Source organism: Arachis ipaensis, chromosome B2 (genome assembly GCF_059453495.1).
Source record: "Arachis ipaensis isolate K30076 ecotype BB chromosome B2, ASM5945349v1, whole genome shotgun sequence".
In the NCBI taxonomy this organism is placed as follows: domain Eukaryota; kingdom Viridiplantae; phylum Streptophyta; class Magnoliopsida; order Fabales; family Fabaceae; genus Arachis; species Arachis ipaensis.
Genome location: NC_142437.1, coordinates 95,990,475 through 96,012,753, shown reverse-complemented (window position 1 = coordinate 96,012,753; position 22,279 = coordinate 95,990,475). Strand labels below are relative to the sequence as shown.

The window sequence follows — 22,279 nt, the reverse complement described above, 5'->3', positions numbered from 1 at the left end:
ATATGCGTGTATCTTACTGATATCTCAATTAATTTGATATTGAAGCATGTTTGAGTGATACCTGACTGATATATATGGATTTATCTGAATCATATCTATGGGTGTATCTCACTGTTATCAATGAGTGTATCTGAATCATATCTATGGGTGTATCTTACTGTTATTAATGGGTGTATCTGACTCATATATATGGGTGTATATTACTGATGTCTTTGGGTGTATTTTTCGTTTCAGACAAAATGGCAGCAAGAAACCAAACAAAGGACCTTAAGTGTGCCACACATCTCCTGAGTGATAAGTTCAGAAACATGACTGAGGAGAAGAAGGCAATTGTCAGGGATCTCGGATTTGGTGGGTTGATGCACGTCCCACCTCTAAGGGTGGATCACCAACTCTTAAGGGAACTGGCAAACAACTTCAAACTTAGGAAGAACAAACTGAAGACAGAATATGGTTCTTTCCAAATAACACCAAAGACAATAGGTGATGCGCTTGGCATCAATGCAACAGGTAACTAGCTCAAAATTATAGGTGTATATTAAGTTCATGCTTGGGTGTATTTAAGGTTGATGCTTGGGTGTGTTTGAACCGATATTGATACTTTGTTGTTTTCCTTTTTGTAGGAAATCTGTTTCCTGAGAAAGTTGAGTATAAGCAACTTTCTGATGATGACAAAATAATTTATAGAAGATTTCAGGGTAAGACCCTCAAAAGTCTTACCGATGAAATGATGGAAATCGGCGTTGGCAGCGAAGAGGAACGCCTGATGTTCAAGAGGATATTCATCCTCTACATACAGATGGCGTTCCTTTTGCCAACGACGATAAACAAAATATCACCCGTGCACCTGGCCCCAATTTTTAAGATGGACGGCATATCGGAGAGAAACTGGGGGGGACATGTTTTGACCTTCATAATTAAGGGCATCACAGACTACCAGGAGAAGAAGAAGGCAATTGATGGCTGCCTCTTTGCCCTGATGATAATATACTTTCATCTTTCAGAAAACAAAGGCAAGAAGAGGGCTGAAAGACCACTAAAGCCTTGGATTGCGAACTGGACTAAGGAGCAGTTGGTGGAAAGAATGACTGCAGAAAGAGAGGAAATTTTGGTAAGTAAACATAATATGTTGGTTGTATTTTATTTACCTGAATGCTGCTAGCTAAAATATCTCATGTTTCAGGGGATTGTGAAGATGGCGAAGACAAGAGCAAGAGAAAAAATGAAAAAAAAAAGAAAAAAAAAGAAAAAAACAAGAAATAAAAAAAACAAAAAAAAGGAAGGCGAGTCCAACATTGTCTTCGGAGACAGAAACAGCTACTGACAGTGACACTTCTACCTCTGAGTCTGAGACTCAACAAGACTCAGAGGATTCAGCAAGAAAACACCCCAGCAAAAAGGGGAAAAATTAAGTACCATACTTGGGTGTAATTTCTTTTTCGAGTTGGGTGTATTTTGTTGATCACGTTGGGTGTATTTTTAGTATGTTCTAAATAATCATTGTTTACCTTCCAGAATGGACTCCAGAAAAAGAAAGCAGAGGCAAGAGGAGTCAGATTCTGATTCAGAATCTGAATCTGAACCAAGTGATGAGTAATGTCCTGAAATTATTACTCCTTTCTTTTGGCTTCATTATAAAGATTTCGTGTATTAACTGAAGTGTCTATTATTAACTTATAGGAGCGAAGAATCATCACCTGCAGAGAAGGAGAAGAAAAAGAAAAAAACAAAAACAACACCAAAAAAGTAAGCACTTCTTTGCATAATATTCTGTGATAAAATTAATTTTTTATTTCTGATTGGTACTCTTTTTTTTCCACCCAGAACACAACCAAAAAAGACAAAAGTTGTCGTGGAGGATTCACCTCCTAAAGAAGACCAATACTTTGACGGGTACAGTACCTCGTAAGCTATATTACCGTCTATCATCGTAATTATTTTTGTTAACATCTTCTTTTATGAATGTAGTGAGACATATGAAATATCAAGTGACGAACTGGATGAATGGCTAGGGCAAAACGTTGATAAATCTGCTGCAGAGGGGTATGTCTTGCTGGGCTGTCTATTTCATATTTTGTTGTGTTTTGTATGCTAATAATTGTTTCTTGTTTCGCAGGGAGAACCAACCTGACCTGCGATCGACAGAAGGTCGCTATGTGTCGTCTGAAACGTAAGAAGCTTTATTATTTAATAAAATCTTGTTATCATGATTTGGGTGTATTTTGTGGAACCATTTGGGTGTATTTTGTGGATCAAGTTGGGTGTATGTTGTTTAATAAGTTGGGATATTAAGTTTGTTGTGTTGGGTGTATATTGTCCATTCGGTTGGTTGTATCTTGTGCATTCATTTGGGTATATTTTATACCTGTATCTTATTTTGTCTGAATAACATCAAATCTGTTTTAGAATACCGGCTGTGAACTTGGGAAGTGATGCTCCTTCCTCTCAAGGACACACAGAACAGAGTAGTGTAAACCAGCCGTCACAGAGCATGTAATTTCTCTTTCAAATAACCGTTACTTTTGTTCTTCTATTACCCTTCCACTTCTAATTCTGTATATATTTTTTTAGAAAAAAAAGCCCTTTATTATTTTATTCAAGAAAAAAAGGCAGGAAAAAAAAGCAAAAACTGCAAGTATGTAAGTTCTCAAAAAAACAAAGCGTGTCTTCTTTTTGAATTGTTCGGGTGTATTTCTTGAATTTCTTTGGGTGTATTTTAGGTTGAGTCCGTCTGATTCAAATATGATGGTTGTGAGGGAACAGACACCGTCGGAAGTGCTTGCAATGTGAGTTTTCCAATAATATTTCAACCTTATAACCTTATTATTTTCAAAGGCGTTGTTAACCTTTCATTTTTCTTCTTGTTTAGAGTCCCGATTCAGGTTTTTGTGCCGGCATCCCAAACAACCACTGAGACAGATTTTGAACCAACCCCTATGCTACAGATTGAAGGGACTACAGAAACGTAAGAAATAGTATTGAGTGTATATTTGTTTAGAGTTTGGGTGTATATTAGCTAACAGTTTGGGTGTATATTGTTCCTGATTAGTTTCTTTTATGCCGTGATTAATTTTTTGTAACTGTGCAGCACTCCTGAAACCCCCAAACAACTTCAAGAGATCACACCCACGGTTCCCCCAGCTCCAACTAAAATGTAAGTTCATCAGACTAAAATCAATCTTTGCTTATCATCCATATATTCTTATTCTTATTCTTATTCTTATACATGATGACGTAGTCATCCAGACGCAGAAGACGCTGCTGCCCTGTTGATGATGGCACGGACAGCATCCTATGTTCCTAAAACAGATCCAGGGGTGCCATCATTCAGCCTTGGATTGACTGATTCAAGCCAGGAGGGGGCGTCAACGCAGGAGACAGAAAGGGAAAAATCTCCAGAAGCTGCGAATTTGATAGAACAATTGGACAGTTTGGTCCAAAGAATAACAAGCAGCGCGGCGAAAGGAAAAAACACAAGTTCACAAATTCAGAGGGAGATTGGGGGAGAAAGTTCTGCAAAGTTTGAAACTCCTGGGGGAATGAATCAAATTCCAGATGATATGAAACAAAAGTGCTACATCTGGGGGACGAGACTGAAGGAAGATGCAGATGGCAATACTAATGAGTATGAGGAAATGTGCACTCTGATTGGCCAAGGAGAATACATTTTGATGAGAATGCACCTTGCCTCCCTCCAGGCAAAAAGTGATATAGAATCTCAGGTAATATTAGAATAACATTAATCTTTTTACACCAAAGTCAATTACAATGCTTATTAATGTAAAATTGATTTTGGCATATATTTCTAGATTGTATCTTCCATCTGCCTCATCCTCAACAACAAAAATGAAAAGAGGTTTAAAGAACAAATATACTGTCTCCCCCCCGATATTGTGGTAAGTGTTACTTCTCCGAACTTTGGGTGTATTTTCTGTATTGATTTGGGTGTATTTTTTACGTTCCATTGGGTGTAAGTTTAGTATTTCATTTCTTGTTTCGCAATTCTTGCAGTGCATGGCACTTTCGGATCACCCAAACGGGGAATTCGTATCACCGAAAACGAAAAAGGAATTCAGGGTGGAAGCCTACCTGAGTTTCATTCCCTTCATAGATAGAAAAAAATTGACTTCGCACCCATATGTAAGTTTTCGTTTGCTAAATTTGTTAGTACGCTTATTTACTTATTTGCAAAATAAAATAACACACTGTTCACGTGTGGCAATCCTTCAGATTTTTGCCCCTGTCTGCTACTCGGGGCATTGGTGGTTATGGCTGATAAATACAAGAAAGCGGAAATGTCAAATACTTGACCCGCTACACAAAAAAGCTCCCACCGATGAGAGAAAGGCCATTAATAAATTCACTGTAAGTTGCCTCTGTCTTCTTTACTTTAATAGATAGGTCTATTTCTTTAGTTCTGATGGGTGTATATTGTCCATTCAGTTGGATGTATCTTGTCCATTCATTCGGGTGTATTACTGATTTGTTTTCGTATTTAAGGGATACGTATTTTCAAGATTGATAACATATGCCGGCGGGGAACCTCTGCAGAAAGGGGAGAGGTAGAAGGAAATTAAATCACCATATGTTAAAATATCAGGCCAAAAAACAAGGTATAAATTTGTGACTCTGAACATTAAACTTTTGTAAATGAGAACTGTAATTTATTTTCTTCGTTTTCAGCTATGACTGCGCTGTGTACGTTATGAAGTGGATGGAGTTAATTGAGCCGGAAAACATCAAAAAGGGGAAGTATCAATGGAATAATTGGCCACAGGTAACTGTCTTTAGAACCATATAACTCTGTATTACTTTACTGAATTAATATTGCTGTTTAAACAGAATATACTTTTTAATTGTAGGAGGAGGTGGACCACTATAGAGTGGAGTACGCTTCCCGGATACTATTCAGTGAGATGAATACACAGAGAGATCGGGCAATTAGAGAGAGTAGTGCTATAAGGCTGTCGAAGCCATCCTCTGTATTATTAAGTCCGTTTTGTCAGATTAATTCTGCTGATATAGAAACTGGGTAATCCAACTGCTTGGTAGTTTGTAAATTGAACAAATGATGTAAATATTTGCCATTTATCAACAACTTCTATTCCATGTATATTTTTTCCCATAGTTAAACTATCTGTGCTGGTAAATTGTCTGTGATGTATTCAAAAGCTGTATTACAGGTGGTAAAATATGAAGGAAAAAATCAAGGCATATATAAACGCAAATTATAAACTGTTACACCCAACGCAAGTCTAACAATACACCCAAGATTGCATAAAATATACACCCAAACTGTCTGTGCTGTATTCAAAATGTATGAATTACATGTACTAAAATATGAAGAAAAACATCAAATCAAATATAAACCCATAACCTGAGAATTTTTACAGCTTTTGTTCTATATGTATCTATATATGTGTCTATATGTAAATTGTGAATTAACGAAAATACACCCAAAATAACAGTGCTTTTACACCCATATTCTGTAAAACTATACACCCAACGAGTTATCCCCTGTTACTAGTACCCTGAACTGATAACTCATAACGTGTCCTTGATATTGGCTGCAATTTGAATGCGCCGCTGATGCAGCATCAAACAGGTTTATCTGAAATATAACACACACACATTACCTAAACTATTAACGAGAAAAATAAACTCAATCGTCACAAATTTAAAGAACAGTACTTTTACCTCGCTTAAAACTTTCGTCTTCTTCTTTTTTGTGGCATTTGCAATCTGTTTCTCCAGCTTTGAACCTAGCCTGTTTTTTGGACGTCCTCTTGTTCGAATCCTTGGCGGGCTTTGAAGCTCGTTAACGGATTCCAAGTTGGCGTCTTCGTGGGATAAAGAAGATGTTCCCTTCCTTTTGGCTTTTAATGATTCCATCTCGGCCATGACGTTATCGTACGCACGGTGCAGAATTGCAGTCAGCTCCTCCGATTCGGAGGCAAATTCGCAGATATTTTGCGAACGAAAAACCAATTGGTCGAACCTCTTGCTTCTTGGCTCCATTAGTGGCTCGTCGTGGCTGCTCTTGATGTGTGTGTCGCCTCTTTACCTTCTTACTCCATCGTTCCAGTATGTATCTCGGTGACACTTGGCTTACTTGTTCGAAGCTTAACACGCTTAGTGCGTGACGGCACAGTATCCCTCTCGACTCGAATAATAAGCATTGGCATTTTACCTCGGCTGCCACTGAGTCGTAAGTAACCACGAACTTGTTGAATATTGAGCTGGAAACTTGTTCTCCGACGTCGTATACTGAATAGCCTAGTGTAATACCCGGTCTAACCGAAATTTAGTAAATAATAAGTTAAATAGGAGCGAATATGGTTGGAAGATTTGGCAATTGGAATTTGATAATTTAAATATGATATTTGGATTCAGTGAATTTTTCCGAGTCGAAAAATATAGTTTTCTGCGTAAAAGTGCGCAGTGGAATTTTGATCGGCAGTACCGGCTGAGATCTGTCTGGTACTACAACTGAGGAAATTGATTATGGGTAAATAAGATTAAGAAATGAGGAATTATAATTAGGGAAGGTAGAAATATTTAAAGTGCGATTTAGAGCGCTAATCTTAAAGGTTTTGGCCCAAAATTGTGCCAATGGGCAAAAATAAGTGAACCGGGCCTAAGTGGGCCCAAGACCCAACATATATAAACATTAGTTGTGAGTATTTCAGCTCATTTTACCCTAAAAAGAAGGGTTGGGGCGCTGATTTGAGAAGAGAGAAGAGAAGAGAGAAAACCTAACTCTCTTTGATCTTCAAACCACCATAACTTGAGCTACGAAGCTCCGATTGACGAGCCGTTTGCGGCCACGCGTTGCTCTTCTCATCCTCTACAATTCTATCTAAGTTTGGTGGTGAGTATTTCATTCATCTCTGCCCAGTTTTCGAAATTCCCCACTGTTACACGTTTTTGGGTAATTAGTGTTGAAATCTTGTGATTTTGGGTATTTAGGAATACTCCAACATGGATTCTAAGTGGGTTCTATCCCTACTTCATATGGGCTGAGGTAAGAAGTGCTCAAACCCTTGTGATTTGTCATTTTTATGAGCCCTAGGTTGATGTATGTATGTGACATTGGTTATGTTAGTGTATTTGGTGATGTTGGGCACAATTGGGAGATTGGTATTGCTTGAGGAGCTTTGGTAAGGCTTGGAGCTAAGGTTGGTGAAGAATTCCAAAGAAGAGGCTCAATTGGTTTGGCTACAAGAGGTACGGTTTAAGTTTCATTTAAGTACCGTGTGTTGTGATGAGAATTCCTAGGCTAGATGCCCCTAGGATTAAGTTTGGATTGTGTAAATGGTTGGTGCTAATATGAATAGTTGATATGTAATGTGAATTAATGATTGGGTTGAGAATTGTGTGACCTTGTATGCTTGGTGTATTAAGAATTTGATGTACTGGGTAATGAGTATTGATTTGTGGTTTATGCATTTAAATTGTGAAAATTGGGCCGGAGGCCGTGAATTTTGGGCCGGAGGCCGGAAAGAGGTAAGAAAGGTAAGTCGATGTGTGCATTGTATGATGGCACAAGTGATTGGATGAATTTCAGATAATGAATATATGAATGATTAGGTTGGTTATTGAATAATAAGGTTTGAGAAGTTGAAGTGTAGAATTTGGTAATTCTGGGTGAAATTATGTAGACGAGGTATGTTTGGTTTGGTTGAGATATATTATGTGATCATATATGTGATTATGATTATTGATGCCTTGATGGTATGATGATGCATTAGAGATATGTATGTTGTGATATATGCTTGGGGAATGATTAAGGTTGATTTGTGGGTGAAATCACGTGATAGTGAGTATGATATTGATTACGTATAATGATGGTTGATTGGAAATGGTATTATTGGAAATTGGGATGAGGAAGGATGTATGACATGATATTGTGTTTGTCCTTTAGCCATTTGATTGAGAAGTGTTAAAATGGTTAGATGTGGTTTTGGGAATTTTTGGTAAAGTGTCAATGTGTGAGTTGAGGATGGCTTGATGTGGATTTTGGTACATTTTGATTGATTTCAAAAAGGGTTGAAATAGGCATGTTTTGGTTGATTTTGTAAAGAGTTGAAAATGGCTTGTTTTGAAAATGGCACCTAGTGGTTTTGTATGAAAACATGGTTTTTGGGCATACTTTGACGGGACATAACTTGGACTACGGATCTCTGTTTTGTGCCAAATCTGTTTAGAAATGAAATTGGATCCGGGATGTCCATGCCGTTTGAAGAACGGGTGAAAAATGATTTAAAATGAGAAAGTTATGTCCGTCGGAAGATTGGGGGTTGAATCTGTAAATTCTGCAGCTTTTAACTTAGAAAATTTTTAGCAAAATAACCCTCCACGCGTAGGTGCACTTAGCGCGTACGCGTCGTTCTTCAAGAAGGCACTATCCACGCGTGCGCGTGGTGTGCGCGGGCGCGTCGATGCGCTGCACCAAATGCCCAGCTATTTTCCCGAGAGTTGTGCCAGAGTTGTGCCAGTTTTGTGCCTGGGGCGCAAGAGCACCCACGCGTATGCGTGGCTGACGCTTGCGCGTCGTTTGGCTATTTTTCAACCCGCGCGTCTGCGCGTATGACGCTTGCGCGTCGATGAGTTTTGTGGCCATCCACGCGTGCGCGTACGCGTGGTCCTGTTTTCATGCCAAAGTTAATTTTTGAGTTTTAAAAGCCAAATCTCATACTTCTAAGCCTCCGATCTCACCTCTTATGTATTAAATCATTCTGATATGCCTAGCAATGAGCTAGGGGATGTGGTAACTTGCGAGTGAAGCAAGGGGAAAAGTTATGATCAATGATGATCAAATATGATTATATGAGATATGGAGGATGACGGTGGAAGTACCGTGTATGCCATGAGCCAGAGGGCTATATTTATTGATAAATGGCCCGTTCTTGATTGGACCATGAGCCGGATGGCTGAGTTATTGCCGGGTTACGGCAAAGCCATTATTGTTTATGGCTGAGTATAAATGCATATATGATTAATGAATGAATATGTTAAATGGATAATAATGAAAAAATATTGAAATGTGATGTGCGACCCCGGGTAGTAGGCAGTGGCGTTGTCCACTTGCTCCGAGTATGAGACGGGAAAGGAGGATTATGATAAACGAGTTTAATCGTGGGGTTTTGAATAAATGTGTATTTGTGATACCTGGGTAGTAGCAAGGGTCGTGGTTCGTCCCGCTTGCTCCGGGTCATTGTCTGAGGATTGATAATAATGAAGGGTGATTATGAATAAATGTTTATTTGTGATACTTGGGTAATAGCAAGGGTTGTGGTTCGTCCCACTTGCTCCAAGTTAATGTTTGAGATTTGGTAACAATGAATGTTGATAATATGAATTGAGATTGAATGAATATATGTTTGAGATGCCTGGGCAGTAGCAAGGGTTGTGGTTCGTCCCACTTGCTCCGGGCCAATGCTTGAGATACCTGGGTAGTAGCAAGGGTTGTGGTTCGTCCCACTTGCTCCAGGTCAGAGATTGCGACGCCTGGGTAGTAGCGGCAGTAGTGGTGAATCCACTCGCTCCAGGTTGAGCTTTTAGACACCCGCCTGGGTAGTAGCCGCAGTAGTGATTATTTTACTGGCTCTGGGTTGAGCGGGCAGTAGCAAGGGGGTTGTAGCTCAAACCTACTTACTCCGCAAGGGGTGTTTCTGTCCAATGGTTAGCTACCAGGACATGTCGGGTTGGCTATATAACCGACAGATGATATCATCAGCCATAGGGCAGGCATTCATCATTTGCATATGTTTGAATTGTTTGGGTTTGCCATTTGTCTTGGATTTCTACATCATATATGCCATGTTACCTGACTATATGCTACTTGTTCTACTTGTATCATGTTTGTGTATTACTTGCCTGTATTGCTTGTGTTTGTACAACTGAGAGGCCCCTCATGCTGGTGTCGGTGGGTGTGAGGGCTGTTCTTGATGGGATGAATTGATGATGCGATTGCATGATGATGTATTGATATAGAACTGCTGAGGCAGAACAACTGGTGATGGTTTTGCTTATGATTCTGAGTCTGATTCGTGGAAGAGTCAGCGAGTTGGGAAACATGTGAAACATGAATTGAATTTAGCACTCCCTTATGACAGTTGCCTATTCATGGATTAGCGAGAACCTATGATGAATAATTGGTGAAGAAGTTTAGGATGCTTAGTGAGTTTTTGTTGCAGTACATTGAATTTATTTGGCACTTTTACCGTACTGGGAACCCATGGGCCCGGGGTTCTCATTCCGTATATATCTTGTTTTTCAGATACAGGTCCAGGTGCTCAGAAGTGAGTTGTGGGTCGTCTGAGAGACGGCGAAGATCTTTATTTCCTCTACTTTGTGTTTTGATTAGAATCTCTCCACCTTTGTTTTGGAAAGTTTATATTATGTATTGAACTCTTTGAATTTGCCTATAGAGGCTTTCATGTTTCCTTCGGGAGAGATTAGGATATACTGTTGTCAACTAATTTCATAATGTACTCTAGCCGACCTAAACTTCGCGGGTCGCGACTAGTAGCTATTTACTTATGTTATATATATCTATCTGTTATCTATCTCTTAATCTCCTCTACGCCTTGTCCATATATCGTTTTCGGCTTCACGGTTTATCTTTTGTTGTCGAAACGTGAGAGATACGTCTTCGCGATTTTATTTCTACTCTTTTCAGGCTTCTCGATTAATACTCCTTTCGAAATTACCTATATTTATTTATTAAAAATCCACCTGAGAGTCGTACCACCGTAATATCATTGACTTATGACTCGAGCATAAGGATTTGAATATTAGGGTGTTACATTATGGTATCAGAGCAGTTCGTCCTCGTGAGCCTGAGGGATGGAACTGCTTATGCTTCAATGCATACTCTGAGTCTGTGCCTGTGCTAGTTAGGGTATCTAATCGATACATCTAGCATGAAGTCCATGAGTGTACCTTTGGTACTTTGAAGCACTATACTTCCGATATTGAGACTGATCAACTTGATATCGATTGTTTGGTGTGTATAGGAACCAGATGGCACCTCGTGGACCCGATCGGGGACGTGAAAGAGATCGTACTAATACGCAGGAACCGGAAATCAACCCGAATAACCCGGTAAACCTTATGGCAGCGTTGGAGAATATGGCTGCTGCTATGCAGGCCACTACGGAGGCTCTTGGGCAACAGATGAACAATAATGGCAATGGCGGAAGGGAAGCTCAGGGCCCGATGACACTGGAAACCTTCTTAAAGTTTAATCCACCTAAGTTCAAGGGAACCACCAATGCGACTGAAGCTGATACTTGGTTTCAGGCCATGGAGCGAGCACTGCAAGCGCAGTTGGTGCCTGAAGAGCAGCGTGTTGAATTTGCTACCTATCTACTCACGGGGGAAGCATCGCATTGGTGGCAAGGGGCTCGACGTCTCCTGCAACAGGGGAATGATCGTATCACTTGGGATGCCTTCCAGGTGGAATTCTATAAGAAGTACTTTCCGAATTCTGCCAGGATAGCCAAGGAATTGGAGTTACTGCAGCTAAAGCAAGGTGCTATGTCCATATCTGAGTATACAGACAAATTTGAGGAGCTATTCAGGTTTTTCCGCATGTGTCAAGGAGCTCCGGGAGACTTCAAGGAATGGAAATGCATTAAGTATGAAGGAGGGCTCCGGAGCGACATCTTAAGTTCAGTGGGACCAATGGAGATCCAAACTTTTTCAGAGTTAGTGAATAAGAGCAGAATTGCTGAAGAGTGTGTGAAAAGGAGGGTAGCAGAGAAGGGAAGTCATAGAGAGCACAACCAAGGATTCGCACCAAGGGATCGAGAGTTTAAGGAGAGAGGATACGTACAACACTTTCCCCAAGGACAGAATAACTTTGTGACGAGTAAGGAGTCCCAAAGGAATGGTAAGGGAAAATGGGCAGCGGCTGCTTCTGATGTTTCAAGCTGTCAGAGATGTGGAAGTCATCACCCAAATAGGCCATGCCGATTGGGGTTAGGTGTATGTTACAAGTGCGGGTTACCAGGGCATGTATCAAGAAATTGCCAATAAGGAGAGAGTCATGATGCGGGCCGATTGCGACAGTAAGATTGAGGTAATTGCCTTAATACAAATGGATAAATACCTGTGATGTAAATGACTTTCTGTTGAGAATGATGTGTTGTGTTTGTTATGTAGTTGGTTGATTTCTGGATTTTTGGTGAAATGGATTGAACTCGTGACTTTTAGTTCCTTTGATTTAAATAGATAAGGGATGGTCCTAAATGATGGATTTGGAAACGTTAATTTAAATTGTCGGTCAAGTTAAGTGGTGGTTTAGTACTTGAGAAAATAAGTGATGGAACTAATACTTGACGAGAAATCAAGGTGGCATAGCGGAAGCTTGCTAAAGCGTTAGCATAGTATGGTAATAATAAGGAAAAGTAGAGCATGATTGGAAATGCTTTATGCTTTGAGTACTTAAAAGTTTAGTGAGCTTATGCAGATAATGATTCTAGGTAATTGGAATTAATTGCGGCTGTGAGCCTTGATGGTTCTGAAATGGATGAGGAAATTATCATTGATGCATAATTGGATTTAGATGATGAGAGAGTGCGAGTTGTCGTGTTTGAGAGATGAGTACCATGATGTTTGGTCATAGTGACCTTGGAATTAGATTGAGATTTATAATGATTGGTTTTGAAAGACGAATGTGAAAGCCACTAAATTGAAATATAGATGCAGTACTGAGATTGGTTTGAGAGAGCCCGTGACGGGTGGTAAACTCCAATTTTTGGGGAGGTACTGTTGAAAATTTTTCTCCAAAAAATTTGAAAGAGTGCTGGTTATGGTTTTGAGGATAATTTTTTTATATGAGTAACTTTAACGAAAGAGATGTGTCTCGAATGCTTTTATAGATTATTAAAGGAAAGCGGATTCTCATGATTTTTGTTAAATTGTTATTTCAAACTCATTTGCTTTCTAGAAATGACAGGGGTTTTTGATTGATGAGTCAGAGACTTTATATCAGCAAGTCATGTAGAAATTCGAAAGTTTGAGAATAAGAAAGTAAGTTTGGAGGTTATGCTTGGAGTTGAGCTGTGATTAGTGGTAATTGGCTTGGCAGAGGGAGAGGATAGTGATGGATGGAATTTTCGAGGGCGAAAATTTCTGTTAGGGGGGTAGAATGTAATACCCGGTCTAACCGAAATTTAGTAAATAATAAGTTAAATAGGAGCGAATATGGTTGGAAGATTTGGCAATTGGAATTTGATAATTTAAATATGATATTTGGATTCAGTGAATTTTTCCGAGTCGAAAAATATAGTTTTCTGCGTAAAAGTGCGCAGTGGAATTTTGATCGGCAGTACCGGCTGAGATCTGTCTGGTACTACAACTGAGGAAATTGATTATGGGTAAATAAGATTAAGAAATGAGGAATTATAATTAGGGAAGGTAGAAATATTTAAAGTGCGATTTAGAGCGCTAATCTTAAAGGTTTTGGCCCAAAATTGGGCCAATGGGCAAAAATAAGTGAACCGGGCCTAAGTGGGCCCAAGACCCAACATATATAAACATTAGTTGTGAGCATTTCAGCTCATTTTACCCTAAAAAGAAGGGTTGGGGCGCTGATTTGAGAAGAGAGAAGAGAAGAGAGAAAACCTAACTCTCTTTGATCTTCAAACCACCATAACTTGAGCTACGAAGCTCCGATTGACGAGCCGTTTGTGGCCACGCGTTGCTCTTCTCATCCTCTACAATTCTATCTAAGTTTGGTGGTGAGTATTTCATTCATCTCTGCCCAGTTTTCGAAATTCCCCACTGTTACACGTTTTTGGGTAATTAGTGTTGAAATCTTGTGATTTTGGGTATTTAGGAATACTCCAACATGGATTCTAAGTGGGTTCTATCCCTACTTCATATGGGCTGAGGTAAGAAGTGCTCAAACCCTTGTGATTTGTCATTTTTATGAGCCCTAGGTTGATGTATGTATGTGACATTGGTTATGTTAGTGTATTTGGTGATGTTGGGCACAATTGGGAGATTGGTATTGCTTGAGGAGCTTTGGTAAGGCTTGGAGCTAAGGTTGGTGAAGAATTCCAAAGAAGAGGCTCAATTGGTTTGGCTACAAGAGGTACGGTTTAAGTTTCATTTAAGTACCGTGTGTTGTGATGAGAATTCCTAGGCTAGATGCCCCTAGGATTAAGTTTGGATTGTGTAAATGGTTGGTGCTAATATGAATAGTTGATATGTAATGTGAATTAATGATTGGGTTGAGAATTGTGTGACCTTGTATGCTTGGTGTATTAAGAATTTGATGTACTGGGTAATGAGTATTGATTTGTGGTTTATGCATTTAAATTGTGAAAATTGGGCCGGAGGCCGTGAATTTTGGGCCGGAGGCCGGAAAGAGGTAAGAAAGGTAAGTCGATGTGTGCATTGTATGATGGCACAAGTGATTGGATGAATTTCAGATAATGAATATATGAATGATTAGGTTGGTTATTGAATAATAAGGTTTGAGAAGTTGAAGTGTAGAATTTGGTAATTCTGGGTGAAATTATGTAGACGAGGTATGTTTGGTTTGGTTGAGATATATTATGTGATCATATATGTGATTATGATTATTGATGCCTTGATGGTATGATGATGCATTAGAGATATGTATGTTGTGATATATGCTTGGGGAATGATTAAGGTTGATTTGTGGGTGAAATCACGTGATAGTGAGTATGATATTGATTACGTATAATGATGGTTGATTGGAAATGGTATTATTGGAAATTGGGATGAGGAAGGATGTATGACATGATATTGTGTTTGTCCTTTAGCCATTTGATTGAGAAGTGTTAAAATGGTTAGATGTGGTTTTGGGAATTTTTGGTAAAGTGACAATGTGTGAGTTGAGGATGGCTTGATGTGGATTTTGGTACATTTTGATTGATTTCAAAAAGGGTTGAAATAGGCATGTTTTGGTTGATTTTGAAAAGAGTTGAAAATGGCTTGTTTTGAAAATGGCACCTAGTGGTTTTGTATGAAAACATGGTTTTTGGGCATACTTTGACGGGACATAACTTGGACTACGGATCTCTGTTTTGTGCCAAATCTGTTTAGAAATGAAATTGGATCCGGGATGTCCATGCCGTTTGAAGAACGGGTGAAAAATGATTTAAAATGAGAAAGTTATGTCCGTCGGAAGATTGGGGGTTGAATCTGTAAATTCTGCAGCTTTTAACTTAGAAAATTTTTAGCAAAATAACCCTCCACGCGTAGGTGCACTTAGCGCGTACGCGTCGTTCTTCAAGAAGGCACTATCCACGCGTGCGCGTGGTGTGCGCGGGCGCGTCGATGCGCTGCACCAAATGCCCAGCTATTTTCCCGAGAGTTGTACCAGAGTTGTGCCAGTTTTGTGCCTGGGGCGCAAGAGCACCCACGCGTATGCGTGGCTGACGCTTGCGCGTCGTTTGGCTATTTTTCAACCCGCGCGTCTGCGCGTATGACGCTTGCGCGTCGATGAGTTTTGTGGCCATCCACGCGTGCGCGTACGCGTGGTCCTGTTTTCATGCCAAAGTTAATTTTTGAGTTTTAAAAGCCAAATCTCATACTTCTAAGCCTCCGATCTCACCTCTTATGTATTAAATCATTCTGATATGCCTAGCAATGAGCTAGGGGATGTGGTAACTTGCGAGTGAAGCAAGGGGAAAAGTTATGATCAATGATGATCAAATATGATTATATGAGATATGGAGGATGACGGTGGAAGTACCGTGTATGCCATGAGCCAGAGGGCTATATTTATTGATAAATGGCCCGTTCTTGATTGGACCATGAGCCGGATGGCTGAGTTATTGCCGGGTTACGGCAAAGCCATTATTGTTTATGGCTGAGTATAAATGCATATATGATTAATGAATGAATATGTTAAATGGATAATAATGAAAAAATATTGAAATGTGATGTGCGACCCCGGGTAGTAGGCAGTGGCGTTGTCCACTTGTTCCGAGTATGAGACGGGAAAGGAGGATTATGATAAACGAGTTTAATCGTGGGGTTTTGAATAAATGTGTATTTGTGATACCTGGGTAGTAGCAAGGGTCGTGGTTCGTCCCGCTTGCTCCGGGTCATTGTCTGAGGATTGATAATAATGAAGGGTGATTATGAATAAATGTTTATTTGTGATACTTGGGTAATAGCAAGGGTTGTGGTTCGTCTCACTTGCTCCAAGTTAATGTTTGAGATTTGGTAACAATGAATGTTGATAATATGAATTGAGATTGAATGAATATATGTTTGAGATGCCTGGGCAGTAGCAAGGGTTGTGGTTCGTCCCACTTGCTCCGGGCCAATGCTTGAGATACCTGGGTAGTAGCAAGGGTTGTGGTTCGTCCCACTTGCTCCAGGTCAGAGATTGCGACGCCTGGGTAGTAGCGGCAGTAGTGGTGAATCCACTCGCTCCAGGTTGAGCTTTTAGACACCCGCCTGGGTAGTAGCCGCAGTAGTGATTATTTTACTGGCTCTGGGTTGAGCGGGCAGTAGCAAGGGGGTTGTAGCTCAAACCTACTTGCTCCGCAAGGGGTGTTTCTGTCCAATGGTTAGCTACCAGGACATGTCGGGTTGGCTATATAACCGACAGATGATATCATCAGCCATAGGGCAGGCATTCATCATTTGCATATGTTTGAATTGTTTGGGTTTTCCATTTGTCTTGGATTTCTACATCATATATGCCATGTTACCTGACTATATGCTACTTGTTCTACTTGTATCATGTTTGTGTATTACTTGCCTGTATTGCTTGTGTTTGTACAACTGAGAGGCCCCTCATGCTGGTGTCGGTGGGTGTGAGGGCTGTTCTTGATGGGATGAATTGATGATGCGATTGCATGATGATGTATTGATATAGAACTGCTGAGGCAGAACAACTGGTGATGGTTTTGCTTATGATTCTGAGTCTGATTCGTGGAAGAGTCAGCGAGTTGGGAAACATGTGAAACATGAATTGAATTTAGCACTCCCTTATGACAGTTGCCTATTCATGGATTAGCGAGAACCTATGATGAATAATTGGTGAAGAAGTTTAGGATGCTTAGTGAGTTTTTGTTGCAGTACATTGAATTTATTTGGCACTTTTACCATACTGGGAACCCATGGGCCCGGGGTTCTCATTCCGTATATATCTTGTTTTTCAGATACAGGTCCAGGTGCTCAGAAGTGAGTTGTGGGTCGTCTGAGAGACGGCGAAGATCTTTATTTCCTCTACTTTGTGTTTTGATTAGAATCTCTCCACCTTTGTTTTGGAAAGTTTATATTATGTATTGAACTCTTTGAATTTGCCTATAGAGGCTTTCATGTTTCCTTCGGGAGAGATTAGGATATACTGTTGTCAACTAATTTCATAATGTACTCTAGCCGACCTAAACTTCGCGGGTCGCGACTAGTAGCTATTTACTTATGTTATATATATCTATCTGTTATCTATCTCTTAATCTCCTCTACGCCTTGTCCATATATCGTTTTCGGCTTCACGGTTTATCTTTTGTTGTCGAAACGTGAGAGATACGTCTTCGCGATTTTATTTCTACTCTTTTCAGGCTTCTCGATTAATACTCCTTTCGAAATTACCTATATTTATTTATTAAAAATCCACCTGAGAGTCGTACCACCGTAATATCATTGACTTATGACTCGAGCATAAGGATTTGAATATTAGGGTGTTACACCTAGAGCGGAATTCTTTAATCTGGTGATGCAATTCGCCTTTCCTCTGAATTGCGCTTGGACTTCCCTAAACTTTGCGTGAGTGTACGCATCTTGAAACTGAGCTTCAATGCAGGATTTGCTTGCACACGGTATGAGCGTATGAAAATCTGCAGCATCTGATTCTCTCTCTGCTTGCTCCCTGCTTCCGAGGCAATTATCGTATTGTTTGACGAACTGAATAAGCGAGCTGTTCCGGGTGATATACTTGTTAAAAAATGAATGCATGCTCTCGCTCCTTTGTGTGCTTCTCATCCCTGCCCAGAAGTGGTGATCCAGATAGATAGGAACCCATATGTGACGGTCTTCGTACAGATCTGCATAATACACCCAAACACAGGCTGTAAATACACCCGAGGGGACATACAATTTACACCTCTGCTGCAGATTTTAAAAAGACATTACCTGAAAGCCACTTGTTGTCCGCAAGACCAAAATTCAGCAGAAAATCGTTCCAATTCCTATCGAATGAGTCTTTGCTATGAGAGTTCCAAACAACTTGGCTCATTTCTTGTTCGATATCGGCATGTCCCTTTTACCCGTTTAATTTGCTTGGAATCTTCTTCATGATGTGCCAAATACACCAGCGGTGAACTGTTGTTGGCATACAGGCCTCTAAAGCCCTTTTCATGGATGCGCACTGATCGGTGAGAAACCCTTTCGGAGCGTTTCCTCCCATGCAACGAAGCCAGCTTTGAAATAACCATTTGAATGATTCAATTTCTTCGTTCTTCATCAAAGAGCATCCGAGAAGTGTTGACTGACCGTGGTGATTCACCCCGACAAAAGAACCACAGACCAAATTATACCTGAAACAAATTACCATGGTCCAGAATGCAAAATCATTAGTTAGCATATACCCAATGAAACAGCCAATATACACCTCTGATGCGGATTAGTAAAAATAAATTAATTTAGCATCATAAACAGGGGCAGTTTGTTACCTGTTTGTATTGTAGGTGGTGTCGAATGAAATGACGTCTCCGAAATACTCAAAGGCAGCTCTGCTTCTTGCATCGGCCCAAAAAGCCAGCTTAATCGATTGATCCTCTTCGAGTTGGAGCTCAAAAAAGAAATTCGGATTCTTCTCTTTCATTCTTAACAAATATTTTCCGAATTCCTTTGCATCTTCTTATTCGGAAACATTCCGCACTTCCCTGGTAATGTAATTCCTCACGTCCTTTTCGATAAAATTTAACTCGCGGTGACCCCCGGCAGCAGCAACAAATGATTGGTAGGTTTTGCTTGGTCTGATACCGGCCTCCTCGTTGTTCTCTATCGTACGACGAATGGACATGCTTAGTTCCCTGTGCTGTTTGAGCATCTCTGCTTTGCTTGGACAGCAGGGGTGTGAATGATCCAACACAACCTTTGAAATGATCCAAGCACCGACATCCTTCAATGTGTGTATATAAATTCTTGCAGGACAGTTTAGACCGGCTGTCGGATTGGTCTTCTCGGTCGGAGATATTTTAGATTTCCATTTTCCCTCTCTGCTACATGTAATCAGTTGGTTCTTAATCTCGTTTCCCTTCCTATTTGTGCACCGAACTCTTGTAGAGAAACCTGCAGCCTTGGCGTAGTTCCTGTAAAATTTTCCAGCATCTTCAACGGTGGTAAAGGTCATTCCGACCTTTGGAACAAGCTCGTCATCAACAACCGAGAGAGGCTGCAAAATACACCGTGTCAAAACTGTGAATACACCCATAGATATGATTCAAATACACCCGAACCGCAACAACTCAACTACAGAATGACTTTTAAAGCCATAAAATGTAAATACACAGGCTGTAGAATACACTATCTCAAAAACTAAAAACACACCCAATCATGTCTGATATAATACACCTGAACAACAACAAGTCAATTAAAATAACAAAAAACCAGTAAAGTGTAGATACACCCACACTTCTAGCTAAAATACACCCAAACAAGAATTGATCTACACCCGAGCGTCTGCTACAAATTCCAGGTAATTAATTACAACTAATACATTGAATCGACAGATTCAGGTAAACGTGTTACTTTCACAATGAATGTTCAGCAATTTTTCAACTACACAATGCTATACAAATTACTGAAAGAAAATTCATACTAATCCTATGTAAATCAAACCTCAGGAACTTCGTTAGATTCTGACTCATAATCCACTTCGCCTGCATTCAGCTGAGAATCTGAGGTTGAATGATCCATTATCTTCAAAACGAGATCAAACTTTGATTTCAGAAAACAACAAATCAAAATAGAAAACGAAGCTCGAGTTGCAGAGAGAGAAAAAGGTAACCTAAACGAAGAAGATGCTAGTGAGAAAAGGAGAGGAAAAGAACGATGGAGAAGAAGGAGGGAAGACGCGCGAGAAGAAGAACAACGAAATCTCAAAATAACGAAAACGAAAAAGAAAAGAAATATTTTAAATCTGGTAGTTAGATATACGCGCGATGTTATATAGCGCGTGTAATCAACGTACCTGAAGCAGCGCATATTTTGATTTTATTGTTTAATGAACTTGTAAAGCATACAAGCCATTAGCAGAGCTTTTCCGTTAATTAATATACTTAATATTTATATTTATTAAAATTTTATATATATAAATTAATATAATTTATATTTATATTTTTTTAAAATTTGTATATATATATTAATAAAATTTATTTATTAAAAATAATTTAATATTTATACTGAATAAATAATAATAAAAAATATTAAAAGTTACTAATCTCAAAATTTTCTCCTATATTATATATATCTGAACTACATATCATGCATTCTCCATCTGTTGAATATATATACAATAGAGTGGCTATTAAATCTAAAAATTTCTTGGGACGGTGACAACATTGTGACTGGTCCCTCTCCAATGGTACACTGATGAATATGTCCCAGCTCCAACGACTAGAGTATATTATACCGTATTTATTAGGTATTTGTTGTGGTTCACAATAGTTGGAATCTTCTCTAAGCTTGATGATTTGTATCTATCGTTAACGTTACATAATAGTGGTTAGACGAATGTTACTATGTAGATGGAATTACATGTGTAGATTACACATGTCAATCTCTTAAAACATCACTTTACAAAACAAAAAATAATGTGACGCAGTTTGAAAACATAACTACAGATTTTTTTCGGTGGCTACAGAGGTGTGTTACATTGCTTAGCGATCCTAAACGTGAATTGAAAAGCATATTAGCAGATTATAATTCTTGATTAAGTTGACACGTGTGTCGTTTGATGATAGTGTTTGCTTAAGGGTATATACATTTTTAAAAAGAGCAATGCTAGAAACCAAAAGGTATTAGCCAAAAATCAGCCAAATATTTTTGGGTGAATTCAAAATCTCAACGAGTTAATATATATGAATGTTTCTTCTGCTAAGTATCAGAATGTTTCTTTTTCATACTAAATGAATATTCTTTTATATATTTTTTGAATTTTTCTGTATTATAAATATGAATGTCTCTATTTCTTTAAGAATTTTATAATTTTTTTAAATTTTATAAATATTTAATTATTTTTGCTAAAATATAATTAGATGTTTCTTTTGTTAAGTATTAAAATTTTTTTTCATATTAAATGAATATTTTTTTTATATTTCTGTAATTGTTCAAGGACTCCTTTTGGTTAAAATCAAATGTATAGTTTGCAGTCTCTTTAATCATCAAAACAGCACCTAAAACGCAGAGAGCAACATATATCACAAGAGCTAATAGCTTTGTTTCCAGGTTTGGGGACACGAAAAGCTCTTCCATCAAACCAGGAAACTCAGTCCAAATGCAGAAGCAAAGGTAATTAATAATAAACCCCACAAATCTTTCTTAGTTCTGTTCTCTCTGTTTCGTTGACTTTTTGACCTTGCAATAGGTTGGAGGGTAAGGTGGCTCTAATCACGAGAGCAGCCATTGAAATCGGAGAATAAACGGTGAGACTCTTTGCCAAAAACGGAGCCTATATCGTCGCCGCCGATGTTCAAGACGATCTCGGTCATCAAGTCATAGCTTCAATAGGCTCAGATAGAATCACCTATCATCACTCAAACACGTGCGCCCTCAGATTTGCGATAATTGCCGCAACGAACCTGCCACTGTGCGATGCGCCACCGACAATAAGGATCGAGCTCAAGTTTAACTCCAACTGCAACGGCGGCTCCAGATGTCGGTAATAGAAGAGGAGTGGGTCGCGGTGGAGAGGCGGAGAGGGCCTGATGGTGAGAGAGAGGGATCTGTGTGTGTAATTGTTGGAGGTGAGTAGGTTAATGTGAGAGAGAAGAAAAATGTTTTTATAGGTTTTAATTAGGTTTACTTAATTAATTTTAAATTTTGTGAATACATTGAGTTTTTAATTTAAAATTACCGATTTTAAACACTTAATTTTTTTGAAACCGAATAAACATAATTAAATAAGATAAAGTATATTTTTTGTTCCTAAAGTTTGACAAAAGTTTTAAAAATACCCCTAAGTTTTATTTTGTTTCAATTTTGTCCCAAAAGTTTTCGATTTACATCAAATATACCCCTGACGGCTAATTTTAAAAAAAATTAAGACCAATTC

At 39.1% G+C, this 22,279-nt stretch overlaps 1 protein-coding gene across 1 annotated transcript; it reads left to right on the top strand.

The window, feature by feature from the left end:
* Nucleotides 1-1,516: 1,516 nt before the first annotated feature.
* On the top strand, nt 1,517-4,566 carry LOC107628406 (uncharacterized). The gene is made up of 14 exons (XM_088505985.1): nt 1,517-1,593; nt 1,681-1,746; nt 1,825-1,893; nt 1,969-2,043; nt 2,117-2,170; nt 2,407-2,493; nt 2,721-2,786; nt 2,870-2,965; nt 3,089-3,154; nt 3,239-3,722; nt 3,810-3,896; nt 4,012-4,140; nt 4,231-4,365; nt 4,501-4,566. The coding sequence occupies exons 1-14, from the start codon at nt 1,517-1,519 to the stop codon at nt 4,564-4,566; spliced, it is 1,557 nt and encodes a 518-aa protein (XP_088362111.1).
* The last annotated feature ends 17,713 nt before the right edge of the window (nt 4,567-22,279 follow it).

Bases quoted from the DNA above. Each gene is read 5' to 3' on its own strand.
- LOC107628406 (XM_088505985.1), top strand. From the start codon at position 1,517: ATGGACTCCAGAAAAAGAAAGCAGAGGCAAGAGGAGTCAGATTCTGAT. The intron at 1,747-1,824 runs GTAAGCACTTCT...TTTTCCACCCAG, and splicing joins ACAAAAACAACACCAAAAAA to AACACAACCAAAAAAGACAA. The intron at 3,723-3,809 runs GTAATATTAGAA...ATATATTTCTAG, and splicing joins AAAGTGATATAGAATCTCAG to ATTGTATCTTCCATCTGCCT.